Source organism: Uncinocarpus reesii, genomic scaffold, assembly GCF_000003515.1.
Source record: "Uncinocarpus reesii 1704 scaffold_5 genomic scaffold, whole genome shotgun sequence".
Taxonomy (NCBI): Eukaryota; Fungi; Ascomycota; class Eurotiomycetes; order Onygenales; family Onygenaceae; genus Uncinocarpus; species Uncinocarpus reesii.
Genome location: NW_003052496.1, coordinates 190398 through 215328, shown reverse-complemented (window position 1 = coordinate 215328; position 24931 = coordinate 190398). Strand labels below are relative to the sequence as shown.

Below are 24931 nucleotides of genomic sequence, written 5' to 3'. Positions count from 1 at the left end.
TGTCCCCGAAGGATATCAAACGGTGCTCAAAACGTCCAGACTTACTGCGTACTCGAGCCAGTCTACTTGCGACGCTAGGAGCGCGTGTGCGGAACTGACACCTTACTGTGGAGGCTTCAAAATCGACAATCTTGCCGTGCAGTCATTTCCCCAACCGGCTGTACAGGAAGGCTACGGAATTGCAGTTGGTCAACTCGATGAGGAATCATTGCCACCAAGCAGTCAGGGATCTACCGATTCCATGCCACTGGGACCGTCGAATGTACATAAACGACCTTTTGACGATGACACCGATCAAGACGAAAATATCACCAATTTATCCGATCCGCCGCCCGTAACACAAGACCCCGCCTCGCATGCAATTACTACTGTACCGTTGCGAACAATTCTTCGTCCTAAATTTGGGCGGAAAACGAGGCGATTCGTTCCTAATTCGAAACTAAGCCACGGCGCCTCGCAGAACAAGCTGGACCGAATGTGGAGAAGATCCGAACGGGAGAATTTGGACCCCATGTGTAGTATACCTGGGCTGGTAGATTTCGAGGACGCGCCATTTCTAAGACGGAGAGACGAAGTTGACGAGGACTTTGAGATGAGTGATGTGTAAGACCCGTGTATATTAGCATTTTGACTCTTCTTCTGTTTGATATCCAATATTTGGTCGGGGATTGGCTTGGAACTGGGGCATTGACACTGCTAAAAACAACATACGAACATCTGCTGTTTTGGTTGATTTGGGCGGGCGGCTCATATACTTAGATTTACGTCCAGGCAACTTGGAAAGTCTGCGATATGTAATTGAAAGACCGATATGCAAATAACCACCATTAGTTATTCCGTGCCGCGGATCAACCAATGTGACTTGAAACAAACCTGAAAGCCTCGTCACTAGGGCTCATGTCAGCTCACTGAGCAATTTCAGCCTTTGATGCCGATGGGATCGATCGGTGTTGGGACCGCGCGATGCGCACAAAGTAACTAGGCCCGTGTTACGTCTTGGATCGTTTTTACAAAACCCAACATCAAAGGACCGGAGTACTCCTTTTTAGTTAATGATTCCCATATTGATATGTCCGCAACTGTGAACATGCTGCCAGGCACCGGATAGAAACGTTTATGCAGTACCTACTCCGGAGTTACGATCTTTTCGCAGAAGATCACCAATATGTCTCATCAACCCTTGAGCACAGGGGATGATGCGACCCGCACACATCCGCCGCCAGGAACCCGGCCGCAACGAGCAGCCTGGGCCAAAACCCGGATCCTTGGGTTTTGGAACTCGAATACGAACTCGTTGCGCGGCGAACTTGTCCGGTGCGTCGGCTCGCAATCCCGCCGGCAAAGCTTGGGGTACTGGGAACAAACATCCTTTCTCGTCTCATGGCCCTGGGCCCTGTCGAGCTGGGATCTCTCGCGAATGGCCAGAGACGGCAGATCAATCATGATGAACGTGGTCGCATCGTCTTCATTTTTCCTCCAGCTGCATCTTTCAGTCCCAACGACGCTTTTTGCCTTGCTACGCGCTCTTCGCTTTCCGTCGATGACTGAACAGCCTGGAGGTTAGACTGTGTGTTTCTAGTATGTGTCGTCAAACGGCTCGACTAATATGGCGACACCTCTCTACTCGGCCCCGGCGAAGGGCTCTGAGAGCATCATTCGCTTAACTGCCATTGGCCCCGACCGCGCTGCTGAATCCGAACAAAGTCAGCATGCCCAGGAGCCTGAGGATGAGCAGTTTGACAGCCGCCGGAGAAAGGAGTCATTGTGGTAAGAGGAAGAATCGGCATGATGCGATGAAGATTCGATCACTGACGGGATTGCAGGAGGGATCTGGGCGAGACTCGTATTAATGCAAGTATTAGTTATTCGTGAAGAATAGTTCGCAAACAAGCGCTAAATTGGCACTCAGACCATCTGCTAACTGGTTCGATATTAATAGATGATTGCATTCTCTGGGTAACTAACTGTTCCCGATTTCTGTTTGCCCGTGCTATGAACGTGTGTTAACATACCCCGGTGAACACATAGAACGACTGGAAATGGTATGTTTTTCTTTCTGATCCTGCTGAAGCCGGCATTGCTAACATTCTTGTTAGGATTGTTTCTGGGGAGCGGTGCCACCCTTGCTCTGGCGGGACCCTTTGGCGGAGTACTTGCCTACCTTCTTGTGGGAACGGTGATATCCTCTGTCGTCTCATGCTTGGGAGAAATGACCGCGCTGATGCCCGTCAACGCCCCCGTCATGGAGTTTCCTCGAAGATTCCTTGACCGGGGTGTTGGGTTTGCTGTGGGATGGATGTATTGGTATGCACTTGCATTCTTCTTTTTTTCCGAGGTCAACTGCTCACTACGAGCCTCTACTAGGTTCACTTTCGTTGTCATTGCCGCCCACAATTTGGTCACGGCCGCTCGCACAGCCAAACTTCATTATGATGACGGCAAAACCTCGCTCGCCTGGGGCAGCGGGGAGGACGTCGATGTGCACATTTGGTTTGCAGTCTTTTTACTTGTTGTAATACTTATCAATCTATTTCCCGTCAAAGTAAGTCAAGCTCTGCGGTTATGGCTATTGGCCACCCGGCCTTCCACATTCCGTGCTTAGGGTCTATTTGTAGTATTTAGGAATGTTTGACTACGCCATGGGAGCCACAAAGCTGGTCTTTGTGGTATTTTTAATCCTTATATCCATCGTGCTTGATACTATCCCGCGTGAGTCCTTTTGTCTTCATTGCCAAACGAGTTACTGATAGTAGTGGACTGCTAGCCCGCGCAAACTCATATCACGATACGGTGATTGGTACAAAATGTAGGCACTTATATACAGAATGCTATACCGCGTTAGTCCAATATACTAAAACACGGTTATATAGATTGGGACTCTCCATACGAATCCGTCAAGTCTGTCTTTCAAGTAAAAGGTAGCGACGGAAATGTTCAACGCCAAATTATCGGCTCAACGGGAAAGCTACTTGGGATGTGGTAAGATGAAATTCGCGTCCCTGTCCAAATATACCTCTCTAACTCGTCCACCATGGATATTTGAAGGTCAGCTTGCATCAATGTCATGTACGACTATGCGGCCGTGGAGATATTCGCCACGCCCGCTGCAGAAAGCAAAGCGCTTGCCGACTCGGAGAGTATGAAGATGGCCGCACGTAAAATTTACATTCGCGTTGTCGTCCTATACACCCTTGCATTCCTGACTGGCTCGTTCCTCGTCCCGTCGGATCACCCTTTTATCAACGGTAAATCTCAGTCGATCGGCTCTCGATCTATATTTTTGATTGCTGCCGTAGAAGCTGGGATACCCGCTGTGGCGCATTTTTATAACGTCATATTCCTCGTGGCTACTCTGACATGCGGTGTCAACTCGGTTTATGTTGCTTCCAGGGTGCTTCATACCCTTGCCTTGCGAGAACAGACCGGCCCAAGCTTCATTACTCGGAGATTACAAAGATGTAATGGGGGCGTTCCGATCAGGACGGTTATAGTGACAGTCCTCATGATGTTCCTAGGATTCATGGGCCATAAAAATTCAGGGAAGAATGCTGTATGTTCACTACTATCTCCCCGGCTAACTCTGCTGACGGACATGTTAGAAACTCGACGAACTCGCACAGTTTGCAGTAACGTCGTTTCTGATGATATACATCATCATTTGCGCCACTTATCTCTGTTTCTACAAAACGTTCGTTCTTATATTCTTTCTCCCGACTCGAAAGTCACCCTATCATGGATTCTAAGTAGAGATACAGACTCCAAGCAGCCCTCACCTTCGACAACGCTTCTGAATCCCAAGCCGCCCTCTACGACCGCAACCACCCTCGCTACCCCTATAAATCCCACGGCCAATGGTTCAAAGCCCTCTGGGGCATGGTAGCCTGCTCCACACTATGCCTCTTCAACGGGGCAACGACTTTCCTTAGAACCCCGTTCGACACTCGCGGGTTCATAATATCATATATCAGCGTATGTTCTTTTCCCGTTCCAGAATGCCCCTTGATGCTTAAAATCTTTTTTAGATCTTCATCTTCCTCGCCCTCTTCATCGGCCATAAATTTCGCCACCACGGCCTGCGCTTTTCTCGCTGGCGACCCGAACGCTCTTGTGATCTACGGAATTGCGTACAGACATCGAGTGAAAAGAGGAAGGGTGTGTTGGAGTTTCCGGGACCATGGCTATACGCTGAACAATGCAAAAGGCACTTTTTTGGTGGGTTTGGGTGTGGATGAAATAGATCAAAATTCGCATAGAATCGGCACCCCCTGCCTTGCAGCCTGAACTCTCATGTAATCTAGTTGAACTGGAGATCGTGTAGAGGTGTGCTTATTTTGTCGAATTGCAGATACATAGTTAACAGGACAGACTGAAACCAACAATAGATCTTGGGAGCCGAAAACCATGAATCAAAATCGAATGTAAAAAAAAAGGCTTTATATATATATAGACAGCGGACTACTTAAATATATTTACAATTCATCTTTCATGCTAGATGACGCTGTTTTCTTGTCGCTGCCCTTGTTCGTCTCTTTCTTCTCTTTCTTCTCTTTATCGGCCTTGGGCTTTACCTTCGATTTGTCCTTCTCTTTGCCCTTGTCATCCTTACTTCCTCCGTTCTTTTTCCCCTGTTTCTTGCCATTTCCATTTCCAGGCTTGGACTTTCGAGCAATCTGCTCCACAACTTTATTCAATGTCCGCTGCAATTCTGCGCCTTTGGCTTCCATGTCTGCGACTGTGATCGCAGGATCATCGGACTCTGCCAGTTTCTCCTGGAGCTTCAGTTTTTCATTAAGCCAGGTTTCGATTTTGTCGTGAATCTCGGAGAGTGTGGTTACGTCGATAGGAGAATACATGGAATAGGATGGGGTGGGTTCGGATGATGTCGAGCTGGAAGTAGTCGAAGCTGAGGAATCGCTGGCAGAGGAAGCGCTGGAAGATTCACTCGATGACGACGAAGTAGCCTTTGACGAAGATGCAGAGAAGGCACTTTCCTCTGCCTTGATCTGCTTCTCCATGGCTTCCACGAAAGTCTTCGCACTTTTGAGGCTTTGCTTTAGACTTTCGATTTTGGATGGTCGCATCGCATTTTCGGTCTTTCGGTTCAAAGCCGGATCGACGAGCGCTTTTAGGCTGTCAAGCTTTGCCTTCAATTCTTTCGTTGAAGCGTCTGATCCTTCTCCATAGAGCCAGTCAGCTACCTCAGGGAGGCTCTGGGTCAGCTTCTCCATTGCTATCTTGCCAATCGCTCCTCCGAATTCCGTGTCATCAAGCAATTCTCGCGCACGATAAATGAAGGCCTCCAGACTATTCAAGGCCTCCTCTCGCTGAACGCGAGCAGAGTCAGAAGCATCGAATGCTCTCAAGCGGGCTTTAATCCGAAGCATTTCCTCCGGCGACGGCTTTGGAATACCCATAGGGACGGAGTCAAAACCAATGATTGAGCTCTCGACCCGGAAATTTCGCGGGTTGCGCGGGCTCTACTTCGGGTTGTCCAGGGTTTCGCCGGTGGAGATGCTTGCTCAGCAGCAGAGTCTGTACTAGAAGATAGAGTCGAGGAAGTCGCGTCTTCAGTTGATGGTGTCGCTGAGGAGGCTTGGCTAGCACTTGATTCACTGGATTCGCTGGCCTGGTCTTTGCTAGAATCATCCTTGAGAGGTTGTTGGCCTTTCTTCGAATCGAAGCCCAAAAATTCTTTGGCTTTATCGACAACGCTTTTCTTGACCTCTTCCTCTACTTCACAGCTCGCCGATCCGCGGGTGATCTCTGGAACGGCATTTACCGGATTCAGGTGCATGCCGAACCAAATGGTTACATTTTCTGCTCCGCAACCCAAATTTATCTTTCAACTGCGTAATCGCCTGGGTAAGATTTTTAGTCTCCGCATGGAAGACTGGATAATCAATGGTCTCGTTGCCACGAATGAATTGTTGGTTAAACCCGAAATCAAAATCATTCAAATTCCGAATGATTGTGATTTTCTCCTGACCAATCTGAGAAGTTGGAAGGAAGACCTTCTGCACTCTCTCCTTACCTCCGGTTACATATCTAATGGAGGCGCTGTATCCTGGGATATCATAAGTTTTGATATCTTTCACTCTAAAGGCACGGCTCAAAGCTGCGCCTCTAAAGCCTGCCCCAAGAGCGGCTGCTTCATCCGCATTGACGTTTGTCCTGATTTTATTTGCACCGTTGCAAAACTGTTCTATCTGTTTCTGGACAAAAGGAGTTCGAATGACACCTCCATGGAGAATAATCGATTCAACGTCATCCAAGCTAAGCTTGGCCATTTCAAGGGCGTCTGTGAGTGGTTTTGAAATGCGGTCCGCGTGGCTCTTGGCCAGGTCCTCAAAAGTGGCCCTCGTGATGGTGTATTTGAAGTTAACATCGTCCTCGTACAGGCCTTCAAACGAAGCAGCGGTCTCAGTATTTGCACTCAAAATTTGCCGGAGTCTTTCTGATTCTTTCCAGAGTTTTGCCATAGTCTTTCCGTGAGCTTTGATTTGCTCCGGAGTGGCCCTATTTTTAAAGGTCTTGGACTCAGCTAGCTTTGCAACCATATCATTGACGATCAATTGATTCAGAGCGTCTCCACCAAGCGTTTTATCCCAGCCAACTCCAACGGCATGAACCTCCTGTAGATTTCTGGTATATTTGCCAAAGTCTTTAACGGTACGGCTCTGGAATTTGAGAACAGTTGCACTGGTGGATCCGGCTCCCATGTCAAACACAATATGATGTTCGGGTTTTTCGCCGTTAGTTATGTTCGGAAATTTACGGCTGGTTGCATAATTCAAAGCGACAGAGACCCCATCGCTCAGCAAAGAAAGGACGTTCAGCCCAGCCAGTTCCGCGGCAAGCTGTACGCTACGCTTCTCTTCGGCGGAGAAGAATGGAGGAACGGTGATGACGGCGTCTTCGAGATTTGTGCGCTGAGCGCCTGTCTCCTCCGCGTTGGCTTTAATCTGTTTCAACTGCATTGCCAACAATTCCTCGACAAGGAATGGTGGTTTGCCTAGCCGTTTACTCGTAATGCCCACAGTTCCCCGACCATCGGCAGCGGGTTCGAGTTTGACTCTCGGGTACCGTTCCTTGTACAAAGCCACCATATTTTGTTCACCGCCATCCGAGCCTTGAATGCCAGTCTCAAATGGAACACCCAAGAGGGACTTTAGATTAGGATAGACATCCTCAGGAAACCGGGGCGCAAGCGCAATAGCGTCACTGCCATAAAATCTTTCAGGAAAAGCTGGTCCCTTTTCCCGCGCAGGCTTGAAAGCTACTGCGGATAACTCCTTTCGTTTCGAGTCCTTGGTCAAGACAATTTCCAGCGGAACACCGGGCTTCACGACGGCGGCCTTTATATATTCGGTTCCAAGATCGATTCCTATCACGCCTGTACCGGCTGCAGAAGCTGTACTGGGGAACGACGCAATAAGAGCTGAGAGGACAATTGTTGACAGTAGATATAGGAGGGAGGGTACGCTGCCGCCGCGTCGACGGCCAGGTGGAGCCATGTTAGAAGGAAAGGGTATTGATCTAGATCATGCAGATCACCGAGTCAGGCATGTCAGAACCGAGAGGGTGGCATCCATGCATACCTAATATAAATACATAAATCGTTAAATGCGGGCGCCACGAGTAGTTTGTTAGCAATTCATGAAGCGACTGAGAGCTCGGGCAAAGAGGCGTGAGCTCTTGCTCTTGAACTCTAGGCAGTGGTGAGTGAAGGAAGGAAAAGGGAAACCACAGCAATTTAACACGGGTGCAATTAAAGAAAAGGACACGTCTATAAGTTTGGAGAATGGTCATTCAGAACGGGTATCACCGTCCGAAACGCAGGCATCCTTCGGTTTGCGATCGAGATGATTGAGGACACTTTGGCAGCATGGGCAGCTTGATGCAAACATGCCGCTTTGGGAAGGATTTGCATCGCAGACCAAGGCTGAGTCAGCCCTCGGAAATATATTCATCCATAGGCCGGGTTACCTAAGCATGGATTGGATCTAGTCCGAAGGCGGCATAGTGCGCCAGACTCCACCAGCTTTCAGTTCACTCCATGTCTCAGGCAAGAATGTGCTGGATGGGAGACACCTATTCCCTTCCTTGACCATATTACTCGTATCCTCTCGTCAACGACATCATGTTCTGGGTGTCTGGCCAACTTCTAAAGCAACTTCTCCATTTCTCCGGCTAATACGAATGGCTGAGACACACAGCTCGTCTCGTTACACCCATCGCACAAACGCTTTTGCTATTTGTTGACGGTACTCGGTACTCCGTATGACAGGCAAGCTCGGAATTGGCCGACTGGCGAACGGGCCAATTGTTGGGGGCGGAGCAAACGTCGCATGTCGAGGTGAATTGGGGAATCTTGGTTGCATTTTCTCAACGGTGATGTGCATTCACGCCTAAAGGGAGGGTAGGTGCAGAGGACCGATGTAGTTACATGGAGACCACAATACAAGAGCAAGGAACATTTTGGCCATCGCGTAGCAAAAATGGAGTCGAAAAAAAGAGATAGTGGAACGTATTTTATCAATGTTTGCTACATTCGAATCACTTGACTGAAATATCATTAGGAAATCCGAGAAGAAGGACTTTGGAAATAGGTAAAAATAAATAAATTAAGGAGAGTCAAGTAGTAAAATCGTACTTGAGAAAAGTATTTGATTCTTGAATAGTTACGTGGAAACCCCTTCTATACAAAAGGCCATTGACAAAGAAAATAAAATATGAAATATCCTCGAAATGACAGATGAAGAGATTTGCCTTAAATCGACTCCGTCAAACCGGGTTGGATTTACGCGACAACCATCAGAGCAGCCACAGCCACAACGGCGGTCAATCCACCCTGGAGACGAGCAGCAGCGCCAGTGAACACTGGCGGTTGAGCTCCTGTAGGAGTGCTAGTGGTCTGGGGTGGTGGTTGCGGTTGTGGAATGAGGGTCTGTGTGGGCAAGGCTGGTGGTGGGTTCTCTGGTTGAGGATTGGATGGCGGGGGGTTGGATGGCTCTGGAACCGAGGGTGGCGGGTTCTCCGGTTGAGGGTTAGATGGGGGAGGGTTAGATGGCTCCGGAACCGATGGTGGTGGGTTAGATGGCTCCGGAACCGATGGTGGTGGGTTAGATGGCTCCGGAACTGATGGTGGTGGGTTAGATGGCTGAGGCACCGAGGGTGGAGGGTTGGATGGCTGGGGGTTCTCTGGAGGAGGGTTGGATGGTTCTGGGTGAGATGGTGGAGGGTTCTCCGGAGGACCAGTTGGCGATGGTGGAATCACCGTCACGGTAGTTGCAGTTTCAGTGCAAGTGATTGTCTCAGTGTTTGTCCGGGTCTCCGTAAATGTATGCGAACCGCTCGTCACAGTCTCGGTAGTGACTAGAAGTACTGTTAGCATTCTTAGGAGCCTATTATTCGTAGCATTCAATCTACTTACCAGGGCAAGTGGTGGTGGTGTAGGTGGTTGTAATGGTAATAGTTGAGGTGATGTCAGGTTTGCTGGAGGTCATAGTGGGACCTGGGACCTCAGTGGTCGGCTCTGGGACTTCAGTGGTTGGCTCTGGGACCTCAGTGGTGGGCTCTGGCACTTCGGTTGTTGGCTCGGGGAGATCAGTAGTCTCGCATTCCGTGGTGGTCGGCTCTGGGACCTCAGTGGTGGGCTCTGGCACTTCGGTTGTTGGCTCGGGGAGATCTGTCGTCTCGCATTCCGTGGTGGTCGGTTCTGGGACCTCAGTGGTGGGCTCTGGCACTTCGGTTGTTGGCTCTGGGAGATCTGTCGTCTCGCAGTCGGTGGTGGTTGGCTCTGGGACCTCAGTGGTTGGCTCTGGGAGATCTGTGGTCTCGCAGTCGGTGGTGGTTGGCTCTGGGACCTCAGTAGTTGGCTCTGGGAGATCAGTGGTCTCACAGTCGGTGGTGGTTGGCTCTGGGACCTCGGTCGTTGGCTCGGGGAGATCAGTGGTCTCGCAGTCAGTGGTGGTGGGCTCAAGCACTTCAGTAGTTGGTTTCTGGCAGGTCCCTAGTATCCCAATCAGTCCTTGGGAGATGGCCATTCAGGCTTCGTAGGTAGGGCCAATTGGGCCACTCGGGTTTCTTCGTGGGCCAGTGAGGCCACTCCGGCTTCTTTGTAGGCCAGTTAGGCCCCTCGGGTTTCTTCGTGGGCCAGTGAGGCCACTCCGGCTTTTTTGTAGGCCAGTTAGGCCCCTCAGGTTTCTTCGTGGGCCAGTTAGGCCACTCGGGCTTCTTTGTAGGCCAGTTAGGCCCCTCAGGTTTCTTCGTGGGCCAGTTAGGCCACTCGGGCTTCTTTGTAGGCCAGTTAGGTCCCTCAGGTTTCTTCGTGGGCCAGTTAGGCCAATCGGGCTTCTTTGACGGCCAAGGGTTCTCAGGATGCTCTGATGGCCAGAACGTGCGGGCATCCAACTGCTCGTCGCGCTTCTCGATGTCCAATTCATCATGCGCCCGTCGTTCAATGGCAGCTCCCAGCGTGGAGCTGGCGAGCACCATCAAGACGAAAAGTGACTTCATGGTCGGCTCCTTCAAGGGTGGTATTATTGAGATAAACGAATGTAAAAGGTTCTCCAATTAGTATTAAACAATATAGAGGGAAACGAGGGGAACGAGGGGCCTTGGCAGAGAAGTCCCTCTCAGACTTCAGTCAGAAAGCAAGTCTTCAAATGGCTGATGGGAAGACCATCAGTTCAAAGGAGGGCGTGGGAGGCGGCCAGATTTTGTATCCGTGGGGACTTCCCCCTGGATCTACCACCCAGCACGATTGGGCTCCGGCTCCGCGATTCTAGCCACTGAGAGACAAACAAGGAATTGTCCCGAAAAAGCAAAGCGGCATACAAAAGTCTGGTCACACTGTGGGCGCCGCGGCCATTGACCTGGAAATCATGAATCATGACCAGGGCCGTATGGAGTTACCGGATGCGATACGAGGAGAAACATGCCAGTGTGGATGGAAATCGCAAGGTTCAGAGCTAAAACAGCAAGTCGACGACCTGGCTTGGCGATTCATGGCTTCGCTGGAACCACTCCTGAAGGGGCCGGTCGAAATCGATTACCTGGAGAAGGCAGCGAGGCCCGGATCTGTGAAGAATTTCTCATGAAAACCGGGCAAGATTCCTGTCAAGACGACATCATACATCAACCCTACCCCGTATTTACTGCCTAACCTCACGACGGGTTGAGAATCGCATGGCTCGACCCCGTCATCAATTGAAGGTCTGTTTGCCTCGAGATAATCAAGCATCTTGGAGGCATGGCAGTGGGGGTTGAAACTGAAGGCATTCGTCCGGGGCTCCATTCACTACTCCAGACATTCACCAACTCTCCCCCAGACTCCAGTCCTCGGAGGATGCAGATGCATCGCCATGGCCGAGGGAGGAGGTCGAAACAGTTTGAGAAAGCATCATTCCCTGCTTTTGTCATGGTCCATTCTCTCAGTAGTAGTGACTCAGTCTGAATTCTTGGATCTGTAGGCGGTATGGAGGGGTGGGAATTTGGGTTGGAGCTGGGCTATTTTCTGCATCCCCTCAATCCCTGGTCCATGACTGCATGGCAGCACAAGTCTCTGCAGATGTCCAAGTGCTGGTGGTGAAGAGTGGAGCTGGTTTCTCCTGGCGACCCAGACTTGAGTGTTGACCGAGCCAGGGATCGTTGTCGGGTGAAAGTCGCGCACAAAATACCCTTCTGGGGGAGTAATAATGGAAACTTGTGGGTTTCTTCGCAGTGAGCACACCACCAGTGGTTCGTTGAGAATTCAAGACTCTCTCTTATATTATCGCTATGACGTTGCGCATTCCAAGATTGTGCCTGCGTGGACGCGGCGAGGGCAGATTGGCGACAATAATGCTGGCTCTTTCACTTCCGGTGTCCCATTCTTCCGCTGCAATTGAGTTTGTTTCTCCCATTGGTGTTCCTGCTGATCCTTCCTCGAATCGAACCATGTTGTGAAGGGAGGCGGCGGACAGCCCGGCGTTAGTATTGTGAGCCATCGCCCAAAAATTACACCTAGCAAGCAGGAGAAGTGACCTCCTCACGAGTCGCACTAGGGTCAGAAGCAGACACTGACAACGCGGACGGCTGGCATTGGCTGCTGGGGCGCATCTCAGGCCGTTGCTCACTTGCTGTGGCACGAATTTCTGGAAGAAAAGCAATGAGGCGTTGCGATCAGCAGGGCCATTGAGCCAGTGCGGAGGTGGCTGCGCTCGGTGTATTGCTCGTACGCTAGCGCGGAAAGATCGGATCGTGCGGTACAACGACCGGGGGAGAATTATCACCAGCAGCAACCAGGGCCTGTCGCCGGGATCCTGAGACGCGCCAGGTATTCAGGTCCTGATCATTTCTGCCCGTCGATCTTGGATGAGCCATGCCTCCGTCGCGCAGGCGAATGGCCTAGTAACCAGCAATTTCGCTTAGCCGCGCGAGGCAAGACACCCAAATCATCGCACATGTTTCCCACTACTACTCTGGCTCGAAACAACGGTCGCTGGTGAGGAGTGGTGTTGGCCTTTGGCCACCGAGGATCAACTACTGGGATTTGCTTGTGATAGTGAGACATTCGGGAAGCTTTTTAGCCAAGAAGTCGATCCTAGCAGCCCTGTCAATAACCCCCTGATAACCCTCGAGACGAAGCAAACGGGTTTGCGCAAAACAGGCGCTCTACGGAGTCCAAGTCATGTTCTTGAGCAGTTCAAGGGGTGAGTTCAATGAATGGCATCAAATTTTTCAATAGTGCTGTGCATGTTGCCATCTCACAAAGAACGAATATCACAGCGGCTAGTTTCTCATTTTGGACAAAGCCGACACTCGAGAAATTTACCGCTTGTAATGGTAAGTTTCATGCATGGTTGCTGAGAAAGAAACGGATTTTTAGCGGCCACGGGGTACAAAAGAAGAACCTCCACGACTTGTGGGCAAGTATGTATACAGTACTCAACGGCTCCCAACCGATGCTAGTAGTGCCCCCGGTCAACTAGAATCAGCTCAACATCATGTCGTGAGCTCGGTGCAGTGCTCGGCTGCATGTCGGAAAAAGCATGTGCAACTTGTTCAGTCATCCCCGGAATCAGAGTCGTTTTCCCAGCGCGCCTGATATGCCTCTGACAGCTCATTCAACCCATTGATCAGATCCTCTCTTTCTTCAACGGCGATTCGTCGTCCGACGACCTGTTGCAGGTTCTTGAGGTCCTTGCCGATGCCACTGGTTGCAGATAATGCAACATGAACCCCGAGCGTAGATCTTCCTGGAGGTTGCCTGCGAATCAAGTCCGGCGGGAAAGAATCAAGAATGGGGAATTCCAACGGGGTTTGGAAATAGCTACAACCCACGGTTTAGCTACTTCAATTTCCAAGAAATATGAGGAGTGTGAGAGGCCAGAACCCAAATAGGTCGGATCTTACCTCAAGACGCTGGGATTATATCCGGTCCATGATGAAAGTCGTTGAGCAGTGAGGCCTTGACCAACCGTTTTCTGCTTGCGCTCGCTGTCACCGTATCTCGAATCACGGTCCACCTGGACCCGGCTGAAGAAATGCGTCTTCTCCGGAGTAGTTGAGCCAATCGAGGAGAAATTCAAATCCAACTGCCGTTCTGAATTCTCTATGTCATCATGTCTGCCTTCACCAACTTTATTTTCTGTCAAATCATTCAAGCGACTGGCAAAGCTGTGCTCCGAGTCCTCCGTCCTTATGGTGGCGCGTAATGTGAATATGCGTTGTGGACTTGCATTATCAAGCAACCAGGGCTCCAATCCTTCATGCCAGCGAAGCCGCGCTGGTAACGTTACACTTTCTACGGCCACTGAAGTTAAAGCCGAGAGGTGCCACTCTGATGGCATATTCAAGTTTACATAATGCGGATGCTTCACCGGAGGCTTTGAGATTGGAATGTATGCAGTCGACTGACTTGACAGCTCACAAAGAGTTTTTGCAGAATTCTTTGCTCTGAGATACTGCTTTCCCTGTGGCACCTCGTCTTTAGCACTATGATCACGACGCTTTTCAGGAGTAACCTACTCGATCGAGCTTTCCGCCGCTCTCTGATGCAAAAGTCCAGATGCTCTTCTTACCAAACTCGTCCCTCAATCGGTCGATGTACCTGGCTGCAAACCCGCCCCAAGCATCATCGGCTCCGGTGAACAGCTGAATTCCTCGCAATTGATCGCATTCTTCTGCAAAAGTCCTAAAGTCACGGTCCAAAAGATCATGTTCCCGGTCCAGGCTATTGAAAAGGGATTCGCCAACTGACCAGTCTTCGAACGGCAACAGTTGGGAATTGAGATCATACTCGTTCAGTTGGACAATGGATTTTGGATGATAAAACAATCGATTGAAATCAGACCAGTACCGGACGGACTCCGACGTGAGTTTGGGAAGCGGAAGGCCGAGCTCAAGGCTTTTCTGATATTCATTTGCTGGGATGACTGTCTGGCGCTGGATGACTTCGTTGCCATCCCTGGATGGAAAGAATGCTTTAACGTCGGAACACAGCCAGCAGTTAAAAGCAAGAGATGCAGGCAAGCCTACCATAAACCTCTCGGCATCCCAACCTCCGTTTCAGCTTCATAAAGACTGTTATATTGTCGAAGAGAACCAAAACCGCCTTTGAGATCATAGATGATTGTTCGAGGGGTGAAGGTTTCCGACCCATCAGCCCCTATCCCTGGTCGGAAACTGATATCATGGTCGATAGGTGACACTTCATTTTCGGAATATGTGAAATAGGATTCCTGGCCACGGATTAGCTGGTGTTGTTCGTGCAACGGACATTTGCGGTTTTACCTGAACATTCCAGAAATGCGTTGCGAGGTAGTTACTTCGCTGGCCCAGCTGTAATGTTATAATTTCATGCATCTTTGATGGATTGTGCCAAATTGTCTGCAGTATGGAAGGTTCTGCAGGTTCAATTACTTTGCAAGATACGTATTGTCACAATCCAGCCAATGCCGCCCATCATTCACAGGAAACCTAGACACCTATTCAGTGATGATGTTGTCGTTTGCTATTGGTCTCTTAGCATCTATATCAGAGAAACGCATACACATCTTTGCTCGGATGTCTCTGTCGTTATGCCCGAGTCTCCTGTCCAACGCCACCGAGCGGACGTCGAGCCAGATATCCGCATTATGTAAGCAACACGTGATACTAGATTACATACGCAATTGCCCCGGCAACGCGATCGTCGCGCCTGTTGGTAAACACGAGACGCCGGTTGCCCGCTAACCAAGTTGGGGACCGTTGGGAGCAAGGATCTCGAAGTTCGAACACCCCGACTCGAAAAAAGTCGTTTTCTATCCATCTCCAGTCAATGCGGCGGACTGAAGTATCTTGACTTGTTTACTTCTGAGCACTCTTGGACGGAACAAATGGCCGAACCTACAACGCCTGTCAAAATGCCACAGCCGGCGGGATGCCCGCTGGTTCCCATCTCTCCAGAGCGTATCAACCAGCAAAGATTCAGCCTCTCGCCAACCAAGTCCCTAGACGCGATGCACTCCCCTAGCAGATCGGGCCGTGGAGCATCTGATGTTCAAGCCAAAGTCGCGTTTCTCAACCGACTGTCCAGCGCGACCACCCCCGAGCGACCCGCTTCTCACGTTTCAACGACCACCGCCGCACTACAGAGGGCGATCTTGGGTCGTGAGGAAGCCGAATCTGCCTTACAGAGCACCCTCGCGCAGCTTTCCCAAGCCAACGCGCGGGAACGCAGAGTTAGTGAGCGATTGGAGGCGTTGGTCGAGGAGCTTCATGCCCTCAAGGAGAGACAAGTACATGAACGCACCGTTTTCGAGAAGGAGGTCAGAAAGGCGAGGAAAGAAGCATTTCGTGCTGGATCGGTGCTGGTCAAGGTGCAGGAGGAACTCAAATATTCAAGAGGACAGATGAAAGCCCTGAAAGACGAAGTCAAGGCGGAGAAAGAGGCAAAAGAGAAGGCAAAGCAAGAGGCGTTTGAACGTGCCTATGCGCTCGCAGGCTTAACTGAGGAAATGGAGGCATTGAAGGACAAACTTCGCTCTTCGGAAGCTGAAACCCATCTTGGAGAATTCGAACAACCGCAGACAGAGGACGCTCAGGCGGAGACTCCCGCCAACCGTTTAGCTGCACCGGAGCCTGCTGTCATGTCTGTCTCACCAGAATCGAGAGGACTGAAACGAGGACAACCAGACTCGGTAGATCACCGGTCTCCCTGCCGCAAGAGAAGCCTGAATAGCCGGGATCGCCTCAGCGCCAATCTCGGTTCTCCTGTCAAGTTCTCGCTTGACTCATCGACCCAAACTGGCGAAGCAATTCTTGAAGAAGCGGATACCACCGAGAGTACGGGCCTCGTTGAGCGACTAAATGACGACCTTCGATGGGAAAAGCGGATGCGGCAGAGGGCAGAAGACATGATACATTTTCTAAAGATGGAATGTCAGTTCAGGCGCTGTTCATGTAGGCTGGCTGACAACCGAGGAACCCGATATATCCACGATGCTTCATGGGAACAGTTCTGCGAGACAGCGAAGCAAAGCACTAATCGTCAAAACGATGTTATGGAACCTACAAGAAGCCCACCGCTACAAGACCAGAGGCAGCCGTCGCCAAACCCAACACCACCACTGGATGCACACAATGAGCCCGAAGATGATCCGGATGAGCCCTTGGTTACTTTCTGCCCTGATACTGGGACATTTCAAGTCATACCCTCTCCCAACAAAGCTACTCTTGACGACCATCATGTCACTGAAAACGATGCAAGCCAGTCTACCCTTAGATGCACCTCCCCTACACTAGGACGGTCGCGAAATCACCCTAATGCGATGCGACAAGAGGATCACTTCACTCAGCTTCCCGAAAACGCTTCACAAATGTTCGAGAGGGAGTCGCCCCTGAACTTTGAGCGAAATCAATCATCGTCTCACTTTGCCCAGTCCGCAACCGTTCCCCAAAATCACACCAGCGCGCACAACTTGAGCCACGAGACTTGTCGCGTAACCCAGCCATCCCACTCTGCGGAAATTCACACCGTGACAAAAACTACCACCGTTCCCCTCCACCTAGAATCCCAAAACCCTCGCCACGAGCCAGCCTTTTGTCCTATCCCAGCCACTCCAATAAACCGCGAAGAAGCGCTCGCGCAAATCCGGGCCCGGCGCGGCCGCACCCAATGCGCCCTGAAACGATCTGCCAGCGCAAATGATGCCAATACGAAATCGGGTGCCGTTACGCCGGTCAACGGAACTAGAAGGATTCCAGCAATGGCGAATTCTGAGCGAAATCCCGGGAGTAACTCGATGGGGTTGGGTGCGGGCATAAGAGTGAGAAGGGATATCAGCGCGCCAATTGACAGCGCTAGGAGGAGTTTTCGGTGATCTACCCTCGTTTCCGGGCATATGCTGAGATTTAGACTGCGCATAGTAATCTTTGTTGCTTTGTTGATTTGGAGCGTTGTTACGAAGCCTGGAGTTCAGGCGCCTGATGGGTATATTTTGGGCCTGGTCTATATCCCATCTCTACCGGTTTTATTTGCTCGTTTATTTTGTGCTTTTGTCGATACGCGAGCTCTCGGTTCCCTATATGTTGTGTTTATATATCTTACTTGTTTGCCATGTGGTGACAGAATGCAGCTTACCATTTCATCTTGCGCCACTCCATATGCTAGCTCTTGACATAAAGGAGTCGGTATTATGCGCTATGAACGGATGGAGTTTGATTTGGGCCATATTGATAATTGGATATGAATCGTTCAGCAAAAACTGTTGAGGTCATCATTGATGTGACCGTTTAATCTTCGGCATATACCGCAAATTTGATCAGTATTTCGAAGAAGCCAGTGCACATCCACTGAGACCAGCATCTTATGCATATACAGTGGTTATATGTGTTAAAGAATCCGCACACCACAACACCTGATCTTTCCCCCTTGCACTTGGCCTTCCCGACTCCACCACACACGCACCAGCTCCTCAACAAACCTCCGATCTGATTCGCTCCATGGGTCGAGGCCCATCCGCGTTATGTCCTCCGTCGTGATGGGCACGATTTCATCATCGTTGCATCGCGCAGATGCCCGAGCGTCCAAAAGTGGATCAGTGTCCTGTTGGTTGGCATCGATGAGCAACGACTCTTCGGGTTCGTCTTGGTATTCATCGCCAGAATGGCTGGGTGTGTCCACTTCATCTGTTTCTTCGGCACTCTCGGTTTCATCTTGATCCTGACGGCGTACGATATCATAAAGGACGGTGAATATCTGAGTGGTCAAGCGTCGGAAATAGGTTATCAGTGCTATTTCTTGCGTCCGACTATCTGGTTCTTGGTAAGAGACACTGCCACGACGGCCGCCCGGTGCATATACGCTGTCGTCATCTGGAAGTAATAGTCTAGCATCCTGCTCTTTCTCTTCGTCGGACTGGCCAGCCCCCTTTTCTCCTGCTGAAGCCCACCAGATAAATGACGTGTAGGCTAAAAGGGGCCAAGAAAGTGGCTCAACGAGCGAGTTGGACGAGAACGTAGACGAGTTATCGAAATCTTCCGCGTCGTCCGCTGCGGCGCCAGCTCGGGGTAGGACGTTTAAACCTCCCCTAAGGGTCAAGTATCGTCGTATATCTCGTTGAGTAGCCTTTATTCCAATCTGCTTTTGGTCTTTCGGGGTTGAATGAGGCGAAGAGAATAGAAGCTTGGGGTATATCTTCTCCGGAGCATCTTTGGAATACGATGGTGGCAGGTCGACTAGGATATCGTATAGTTCTGGTTTTAGTCCCAAAACCCGATCGCTGGTACACGCAATCCAGTTGTTTTGCGCGGTGTCTTGTGCGCTCGTTTTACGCGACAACGAGGTTAGGTACGGTAAATCATGCACACCGACGTTGAACAATGGCCAAGGTCTGAGCGCTGGCGAGTCGGTCGATGGGAGGAACGGTAAGAGTGTTTGCGGAAGCGAGGATAGTAGGGCTAAATCATATACTCGAAGGCTGTCAGATAAAGCACAAGTAGCTAATGTTGATATGATAACCTACCAAAGTTGCAAGACGTCTCGACGGGCGCATCTCCAATAAGAAGGATACGCTTTCTCAATAGGCTTGCTCGATACAGTGGGAACATCAATGGGCCAAATGAATTTTTGAAGTCGGGTAGGCAAAGTGCGGGATGGAACGGAGCCAGAACCTGCGTTGCCGTCAACAGTGCTGTGGCATCGCTGATCGCACGGCCTCGCTGAAAGTCGTCTGGGCGCATGGCCTGCTTTGCCTTGAGGCTCGAAATGGAGGTCAAAGGAGAATCAGGGGGAGAGTCGTGTTGATTATTAGGTAGCTGAAAGGTTTCCCAGTATTCTACTAGGGGTTGGTGATTGTGATAGTCGTCTGCAAGCTTCCTAACTGAGGGTTAGCAGAGCACCACAATCGCGACACCGTCCTAATCATACCGAGCCAGCTCTTTCAGGCATGCAGCATGTCTCCAGGCCTTTCCCAGCCTTCCCTGGCTTAATGGAACCAAAACGCCCACGGCCAGCATGAGCGCGTTCCGTTCGCTCTCGTCGGCGGGCTGGTTGACAAAGGCACTGAGACCGGCGTAATCATCTTGAACGAAATATCTGATGATCAATAGCAATAGTCAGTAGCCTCGCTATCAAATGTCCACACTAAGCTCCACCTACACAAGATCCTCCTTCACGTTATGAAGACCGGACGGGAGAGACTTGAATTCGACGACATCTTGGAGAACGACTGTGGTGCTGGTAATCAGTAAAGGACAGAGGCGGACAAAGCCCGGAGCACTGACCATCGGGTAGACTCTCTTTCCACACAATTGTATATCTATTGAACGAAGATAATCAGCATGATCCTTAGAGATGACGGAACGGGCGGTTGAACTAACCCGGCTTTGATGTCGAAATGAATGAGAAACAAGGCCGCAATTCCAGGCGGAGTATTTGGCATCCGAGCATTCAAGCCGCTCCGAATGGCGAGCGAGCTTCTTCTATCTGATGCCATAGCTCCTGATGGTTGGAGAGGAGGCTGGCCGCTCCATAAGTGCTTCAGAAGGTGAGTCGAGATGATGCTTGCTCCCCGCTGGCGCAGCAGTTAGTTAACCAACGACACGATGCGCTATTTCCACCTCACTTTTGGCCTTTCCAGCCACGGAGTTTATGCAAACATTCTGCTTTCAGTTGCTAACATGGTTCTCAAGGCCTCAGGGAAGTGGTAACTAAACAAGCAACGGCTATAGGATTCTTCCTATCTGCAAAGATTGCTGTTAGATAGTTATGAGCGGATTGACTGTACTCCGTCCTGCTCCCGTCCAGCATGAACAATGCCTGCCGGAGGCAAGGTATCACACGGATCGGCTCAATACAAGCTGCCAATCTATCCTTGACCTACTGAGCAGTTACCCTTCTCCAATACTCGTCTGCTTGTCCATCCACAGTGCCAAAACCATCCTGGCCAACATCAAATCCAAGTGGGCGTTTCTCAATGGATATCTACCCCCCTCCAGATACCAAAGTTCAAACTATCGGCTTCTCTGAATTCTGCGAAGTCGAGGGCCAGACGTTCAAACGTCGAAAGGGAACACAAAAATGGGCTCAGCTCGACCCTGATGACAATCCAGGTCATCACGATCACCCGCTACAACTCTCACTTGTCCACCACAACCAAGCCCCCGGCGAACCTATCCACTGGGCACTCTACGTCGCTCGCGAAAACGATCCTGGCATGGTATACGAAGTAAACGGGGATGCGGAATGTATGGCTTACACGCCTTCCTCGGATCCCGTCCAAATCCTCGATTCCGATACATTCCAGGACATATTTCTTCTCGCCAACCTGACCGATGGACAAGCCGCCGTCGTGAGGCAGCTTGCTGAACAAGAACCTCCACCTAGAGCTGCGAGCCGGAAGGAAGTCAAGGAGAACTGTCAAGGCTGGGCCGTTCGTGTACTCGCTCGCCTAGCGGAGAGAGGAATCGTCGATACGGTCAAGGTCGATATGGCGAGGTCGATGGTGCAGCCAATTTGAGGAATAGGACTTTGTCAATTCACTTTGCTAAACCAATTAAAATGACTATCTGGCAGTTTCCTAGAATATCAATACGCGAAGGAAGATTGATTGATACTGCTGTTATACGTGGCTAAAAAAATCAGACCATTTGGGGATAAATGTCAGGACAGAAATCAGCGGTATAGCGGCAAAAGCCGATTATGATTTTCAGTTTGAGAACTGTACGGGGTACGTGAACACCTATTGCCCCATCCACCTCTGAGCGATTTCAGATGAACCCCTTGGATTTTTGCATCAAACCTCCAGTGAGTTCCTCATGTCTCATGATCAAATCCGCACTGAATCTCCTGCAAGTGAGGAACTGCAAGGACCGCCTGCTAGAAGTTTTATGGCTCCAAGCAGCCCCTTGCTTTCATTATGTGACGCCCCAACCTGTCTGCATAAACACCCGAAAAAGGATACGGAGATCAATATGTTGCTGCTAAAATGGGTATCTCCCTGCTTAATAGCCCTGAGGCCCCAGTGCAGTCTGGCGAGGTTCAATACACGCTGGTCTATAGGCAAACTATCTTTTTGGGGTGGTTGCATTCTTGATTCAGAGAAGAGAGAGGTCGCGAACTGTGGTATAAAGTGCACTGGGAAGGGTATGACAATGAAGAAGACATGACCTTGTGACCAACCGCCAATGTCCGCGAACTGAGAAAGTTACTGTATGAATTCCATTCTTGAAATCCCGGAAAGCCAGGCTTGCAGAAGCTTGCTTTCTGCGATTCAAATGTAGAGGCAAATAGAGATTTAGTCTCTGTGCCTTGGAGTCTGGTAGCGGTTCGAATATTGGAAGTTGGGTTGAATATCAGTCCAATTTACCTTCGGCGTGCTTCGGACTTAGGCTTGCAGTGATTTATTAGTATCTAATATTATAATGGGCCTATTCAAGGCATCGCCTGTTGCTCCAGTTGAGCAGTATGGCTTTCATAGACAACAATCACAAGACTGGTATGAGACCTCACCTTCGTCCAAAAATCGATAATTCGAATATTGAGGCCCAGATTGGGGATGAGCACTGAGGTACCTCATTGTCCCGTAAATAGTATCATATAGTGCTGCAACGGGAAGTAGCCCACAAAATCACTTCCCCATACTATTCAATTCCGTACTGAAGTAGTCGTACCCATATTCTTGATAGAATTCCCATGAAGTGTAAGTGGAGATGGAGATGCGCCCCCTTCAGATTCCCAGCCCATATTATAGACAATCATATAAAATAGTGCATTAAACTCGACGAGAACGATGACAAAGATCGATGGGATTTGCAATGAGAGATGAAGACCGAAAAGAGGCAGCCTGCGTGATCACGGGCTTTCCGATGGTACAAGGCCCAATTTGGATAATAACCCCTTCCCATGGAACTGAGCAAACTAATGATGGATCAGAGGGCTGGCAGGAAACGGAAAGATAGATGATAACTTACATGGCACGGCTCCTCCGAGAAACACACAAGGTATTTGTGCGTGATATATTTCCGGTTCTGTTTCAGAGACAAGGTCGATTTTCAGGGGTTTGTGATTGTGATATGTAGTATGTAGTCATGGTAGTATGTCGTTGTAACGGCATGCCAGGAGCCTTGTGCGCTCTCCTTTAGGGGTTCACGGCCCAATAATGGGTCATGTTGGTTGCCAGTCGGTTTGATAGAGGGCTTAGGTGCTTCCGACAAACTAGAGATCCTTGTGGGCATTCAACCGTGGCCAAGACTCTGACCAGCCTGTCTCGACAACAACTCTTGGTAAAGGTAAGGTGTCTGGGAGGATGCACGCATCAGGGTCTTTTGCAGCGAAGGTGTACGGAGTTGCAAAGTCCTTAAAATCTAATACGAGAATGTCCGTCAAGAGGGAGGGAAAAAGTAAAAAAAACGCTGAAATAGACGTAAAATACTTGTTCCAACCTGGAGTTTGAGTTCCTTTCTTTTTGTTATTGTCAAGAACCTGACCACAACCGTATTGAGCAGCTCATCTAAAAGCCACTCTTGGTAGTCATGAACTGTAGTCGGCATAACTCGGGCAGTCATGACTTGAGTCAACAGGTTGTAGGAAATCCTAGAACACCTGATATAAGTTGTTACAAATCTTCTTGTAGTAGTTGCTTTTAGTAAGAGGAAGAGCTCTTGATATGTCAAGGATCAATTCTCAAGATGCTAAAATATATAGGTGCGGATCAAGCCAGAGCCATACATACTATTTGGATTTCCCAAAAGTATCAAGACTTCAAAAGCGTGTGCATTGAGTGAAAGATTTGAAGGAAATCCAAGGCCATAGTGAGGTTTCACTGAGAGCCAGATTCACCTCGTGGTAGAAAGCGTCATGCTAGAATCCAAAGGGTATATTGAAAGATTTTAGATTGATATCAGGGTATGTTCAAAAGTGTCCGGCATCAACATTTGCAGCTCGATCATGAAGGAGTTTTGCGCCATTTTGCCCTAAAAGATGACTGAATCCGTTCTTTGAGTCACTGTTCGAGAATCCAGGTAGCTCTGTCTTCTGTGCATCTTTATCCCATCATGAAGAGAAATCAAAATCAACGACGGATCCCGGGGAGGCCGTGGAGCAGCCGATCTCCGGGACGTACGATGCACGCGGCTTGGCGCAAACTCGCTTTTTGTTCCTGAAAAGAAGCGAGCGAACCGCGAAGAAAGGAAGCAAGAGAAACGCGCTGCAGACGAAAGGGCACAACCTGAACGAGGTAACTTGTAAATAATCCCCGTCTTCCAATCCCTCGCGGCCTTGCCCCTCTATATCCCGCTAATCTTCACTGACACCCGTCTGCTGCAGTTATCCGCCACCCCTTTTGATCAGACAGCGCTTCGTCCCGCAAGCAGCACAATTGAACCGCCATGGCCAACCTAACGACATCTGCGCACCCTTACTACCCCGTTGAGGCCCAGCTCGTCGGGTATCTGGCAAACAAATGGTCTGTGCCGTTGCTCGTTGGTGGATTCGCGGTGTCTTGGGGCTTGATCTTGCTCGTCACGTTGGCCGTGGTGTCATATGTTCGGCCGAATTTATCCAAGAAAGACAAGGCCGCAGTGCTGTGGTTTGTTCTGAGTATGTCGCCCCCCGCGAGAATGAAAGGGCGAGACTGCGGTTGGCTAACGGTTCTTTTCGCTCAGGTGGAAGCATTCATCTTTTCTTCGAAGGATACTTCGTCGTCAACCACACCCGCATGGCACCTGCGCAGGATCTGTTCGGCCAGCTCTGGAAGGAATACTCGCTATCTGATTCGCGATACTTGACCTCCGACCCGTTCGTGCTCTGCATGGAAACCATTACTGCCGTAGGTCCCTCGCTCCAACAGAGCAAATGCACCTCAATACTGATCCGCATGTCAACAGGTAATGTGGGGGCCGTTGTCGTTTCTCCTTGCCTACTTAATCACCATGGAGTCGCACCTTCGTCACCCATTGCAATTACTTGTCTCCGTTGGTCAAATCTATGGCGATATCCTCTACTATGCCACCAGCATGTTCGACCACTACCACAACGGACTGAGCTATTGCCGCCCAGAAGGATACTATTTCTGGTGTTACTACTTTTTCATGAACTTCATTTGGATTGTGATTCCATCTTGTAAGCCTTTTCGTCCCTAAGGATCCTTCAACATACTAACAAACATGTATAGACTGGGTCAATAACAGCATCTGCGTGATGTCAAGAGCGGTGAAGGAAGTGAACGAAAACGCCAAAGTGCGCAAGCTGAATTAGCAGCCGCAGAAGTTGATTCAGGGCACAGGGCTCCTGCAGATGCATTTTCTTTTCCCTGCTGTGGAACCGTTCGATGACCTACTAAATACTTTTAATTGGTTTGTTTTCAGGTTTACAAAAGTAGTAATGGGCAGGCTCATCTGCAATGACTCTAGATATTAGACAACAGGCATATTCTCATGGGTGATAGTGGTCTCCTGCTGTGTC

General features: G+C 49.9%; 8 protein-coding genes across 8 annotated transcripts; 4 read left to right on the top strand and 4 right to left on the bottom strand.

Moving 5' to 3' along the window:
* Positions 1–1606: 1606 nt before the first annotated feature.
* UREG_07091 (uncharacterized protein) lies at positions 1607–2983 on the top strand (the record flags this gene model as incomplete). Its single annotated transcript, XM_002582272.1, has 5 exons — positions 1607–1767; positions 1824–1855; positions 2097–2542; positions 2754–2790; positions 2871–2983. The coding sequence occupies 5 exons, from the start codon at positions 1607–1609 to the stop codon at positions 2981–2983; spliced, it is 789 nt and encodes a 262-aa protein (XP_002582318.1).
* Positions 2984–4469: 1486 nt separating this feature from the next.
* UREG_07090 (uncharacterized protein) lies at positions 4470–7514 on the bottom strand (the record flags this gene model as incomplete). Its single annotated transcript, XM_002582271.1, has 3 exons — positions 4470–5399; positions 5432–5817; positions 6032–7514. 3 exons carry the CDS (start codon positions 7512–7514, stop codon positions 4470–4472), a joined length of 2799 nt encoding a protein of 932 aa, XP_002582317.1.
* A 1286-nt stretch (positions 7515–8800) lies between these two features.
* Positions 8801–10046, bottom strand: UREG_07089 (uncharacterized protein; the record flags this gene model as incomplete). Its single annotated transcript, XM_002582270.1, has 2 exons — positions 8801–9375; positions 9434–10046. The coding sequence occupies 2 exons, from the start codon at positions 10044–10046 to the stop codon at positions 8801–8803; spliced, it is 1188 nt and encodes a 395-aa protein (XP_002582316.1).
* Positions 10047–13047: 3001 nt separating this feature from the next.
* On the bottom strand, positions 13048–14850 carry UREG_07088 (uncharacterized protein; the record flags this gene model as incomplete). Its single annotated transcript, XM_002582269.1, has 5 exons — positions 13048–13315; positions 13399–13958; positions 14014–14452; positions 14524–14726; positions 14779–14850. The coding sequence occupies 5 exons, from the start codon at positions 14848–14850 to the stop codon at positions 13048–13050; spliced, it is 1542 nt and encodes a 513-aa protein (XP_002582315.1).
* Positions 14851–15362: 512 nt separating this feature from the next.
* Positions 15363–17348, top strand: UREG_07087 (uncharacterized protein; the record flags this gene model as incomplete). Its single annotated transcript, XM_002582268.1, has 1 exon — positions 15363–17348. The coding sequence occupies one exon, from the start codon at positions 15363–15365 to the stop codon at positions 17346–17348; it is 1986 nt and encodes a 661-aa protein (XP_002582314.1).
* A 512-nt stretch (positions 17349–17860) lies between these two features.
* On the bottom strand, positions 17861–19755 carry UREG_07086 (uncharacterized protein; the record flags this gene model as incomplete). The annotated part of the gene is made up of 4 exons (XM_002582267.1): positions 17861–18939; positions 18993–19345; positions 19397–19564; positions 19628–19755. The coding sequence occupies 4 exons, from the start codon at positions 19753–19755 to the stop codon at positions 17861–17863; spliced, it is 1728 nt and encodes a 575-aa protein (XP_002582313.1).
* Positions 19756–20276: 521 nt separating this feature from the next.
* UREG_07085 (uncharacterized protein) lies at positions 20277–20987 on the top strand (the record flags this gene model as incomplete). Its single annotated transcript, XM_002582266.1, has 2 exons — positions 20277–20301; positions 20398–20987. The coding sequence occupies 2 exons, from the start codon at positions 20277–20279 to the stop codon at positions 20985–20987; spliced, it is 615 nt and encodes a 204-aa protein (XP_002582312.1).
* Positions 20988–23856: 2869 nt separating this feature from the next.
* Positions 23857–24724, top strand: UREG_07084 (uncharacterized protein; the record flags this gene model as incomplete). The annotated part of the gene is made up of 4 exons (XM_002582265.1): positions 23857–24067; positions 24133–24296; positions 24355–24589; positions 24642–24724. 4 exons carry the CDS (start codon positions 23857–23859, stop codon positions 24722–24724), a joined length of 693 nt encoding a protein of 230 aa, XP_002582311.1.
* Positions 24725–24931: the final 207 nt, after the last annotated feature.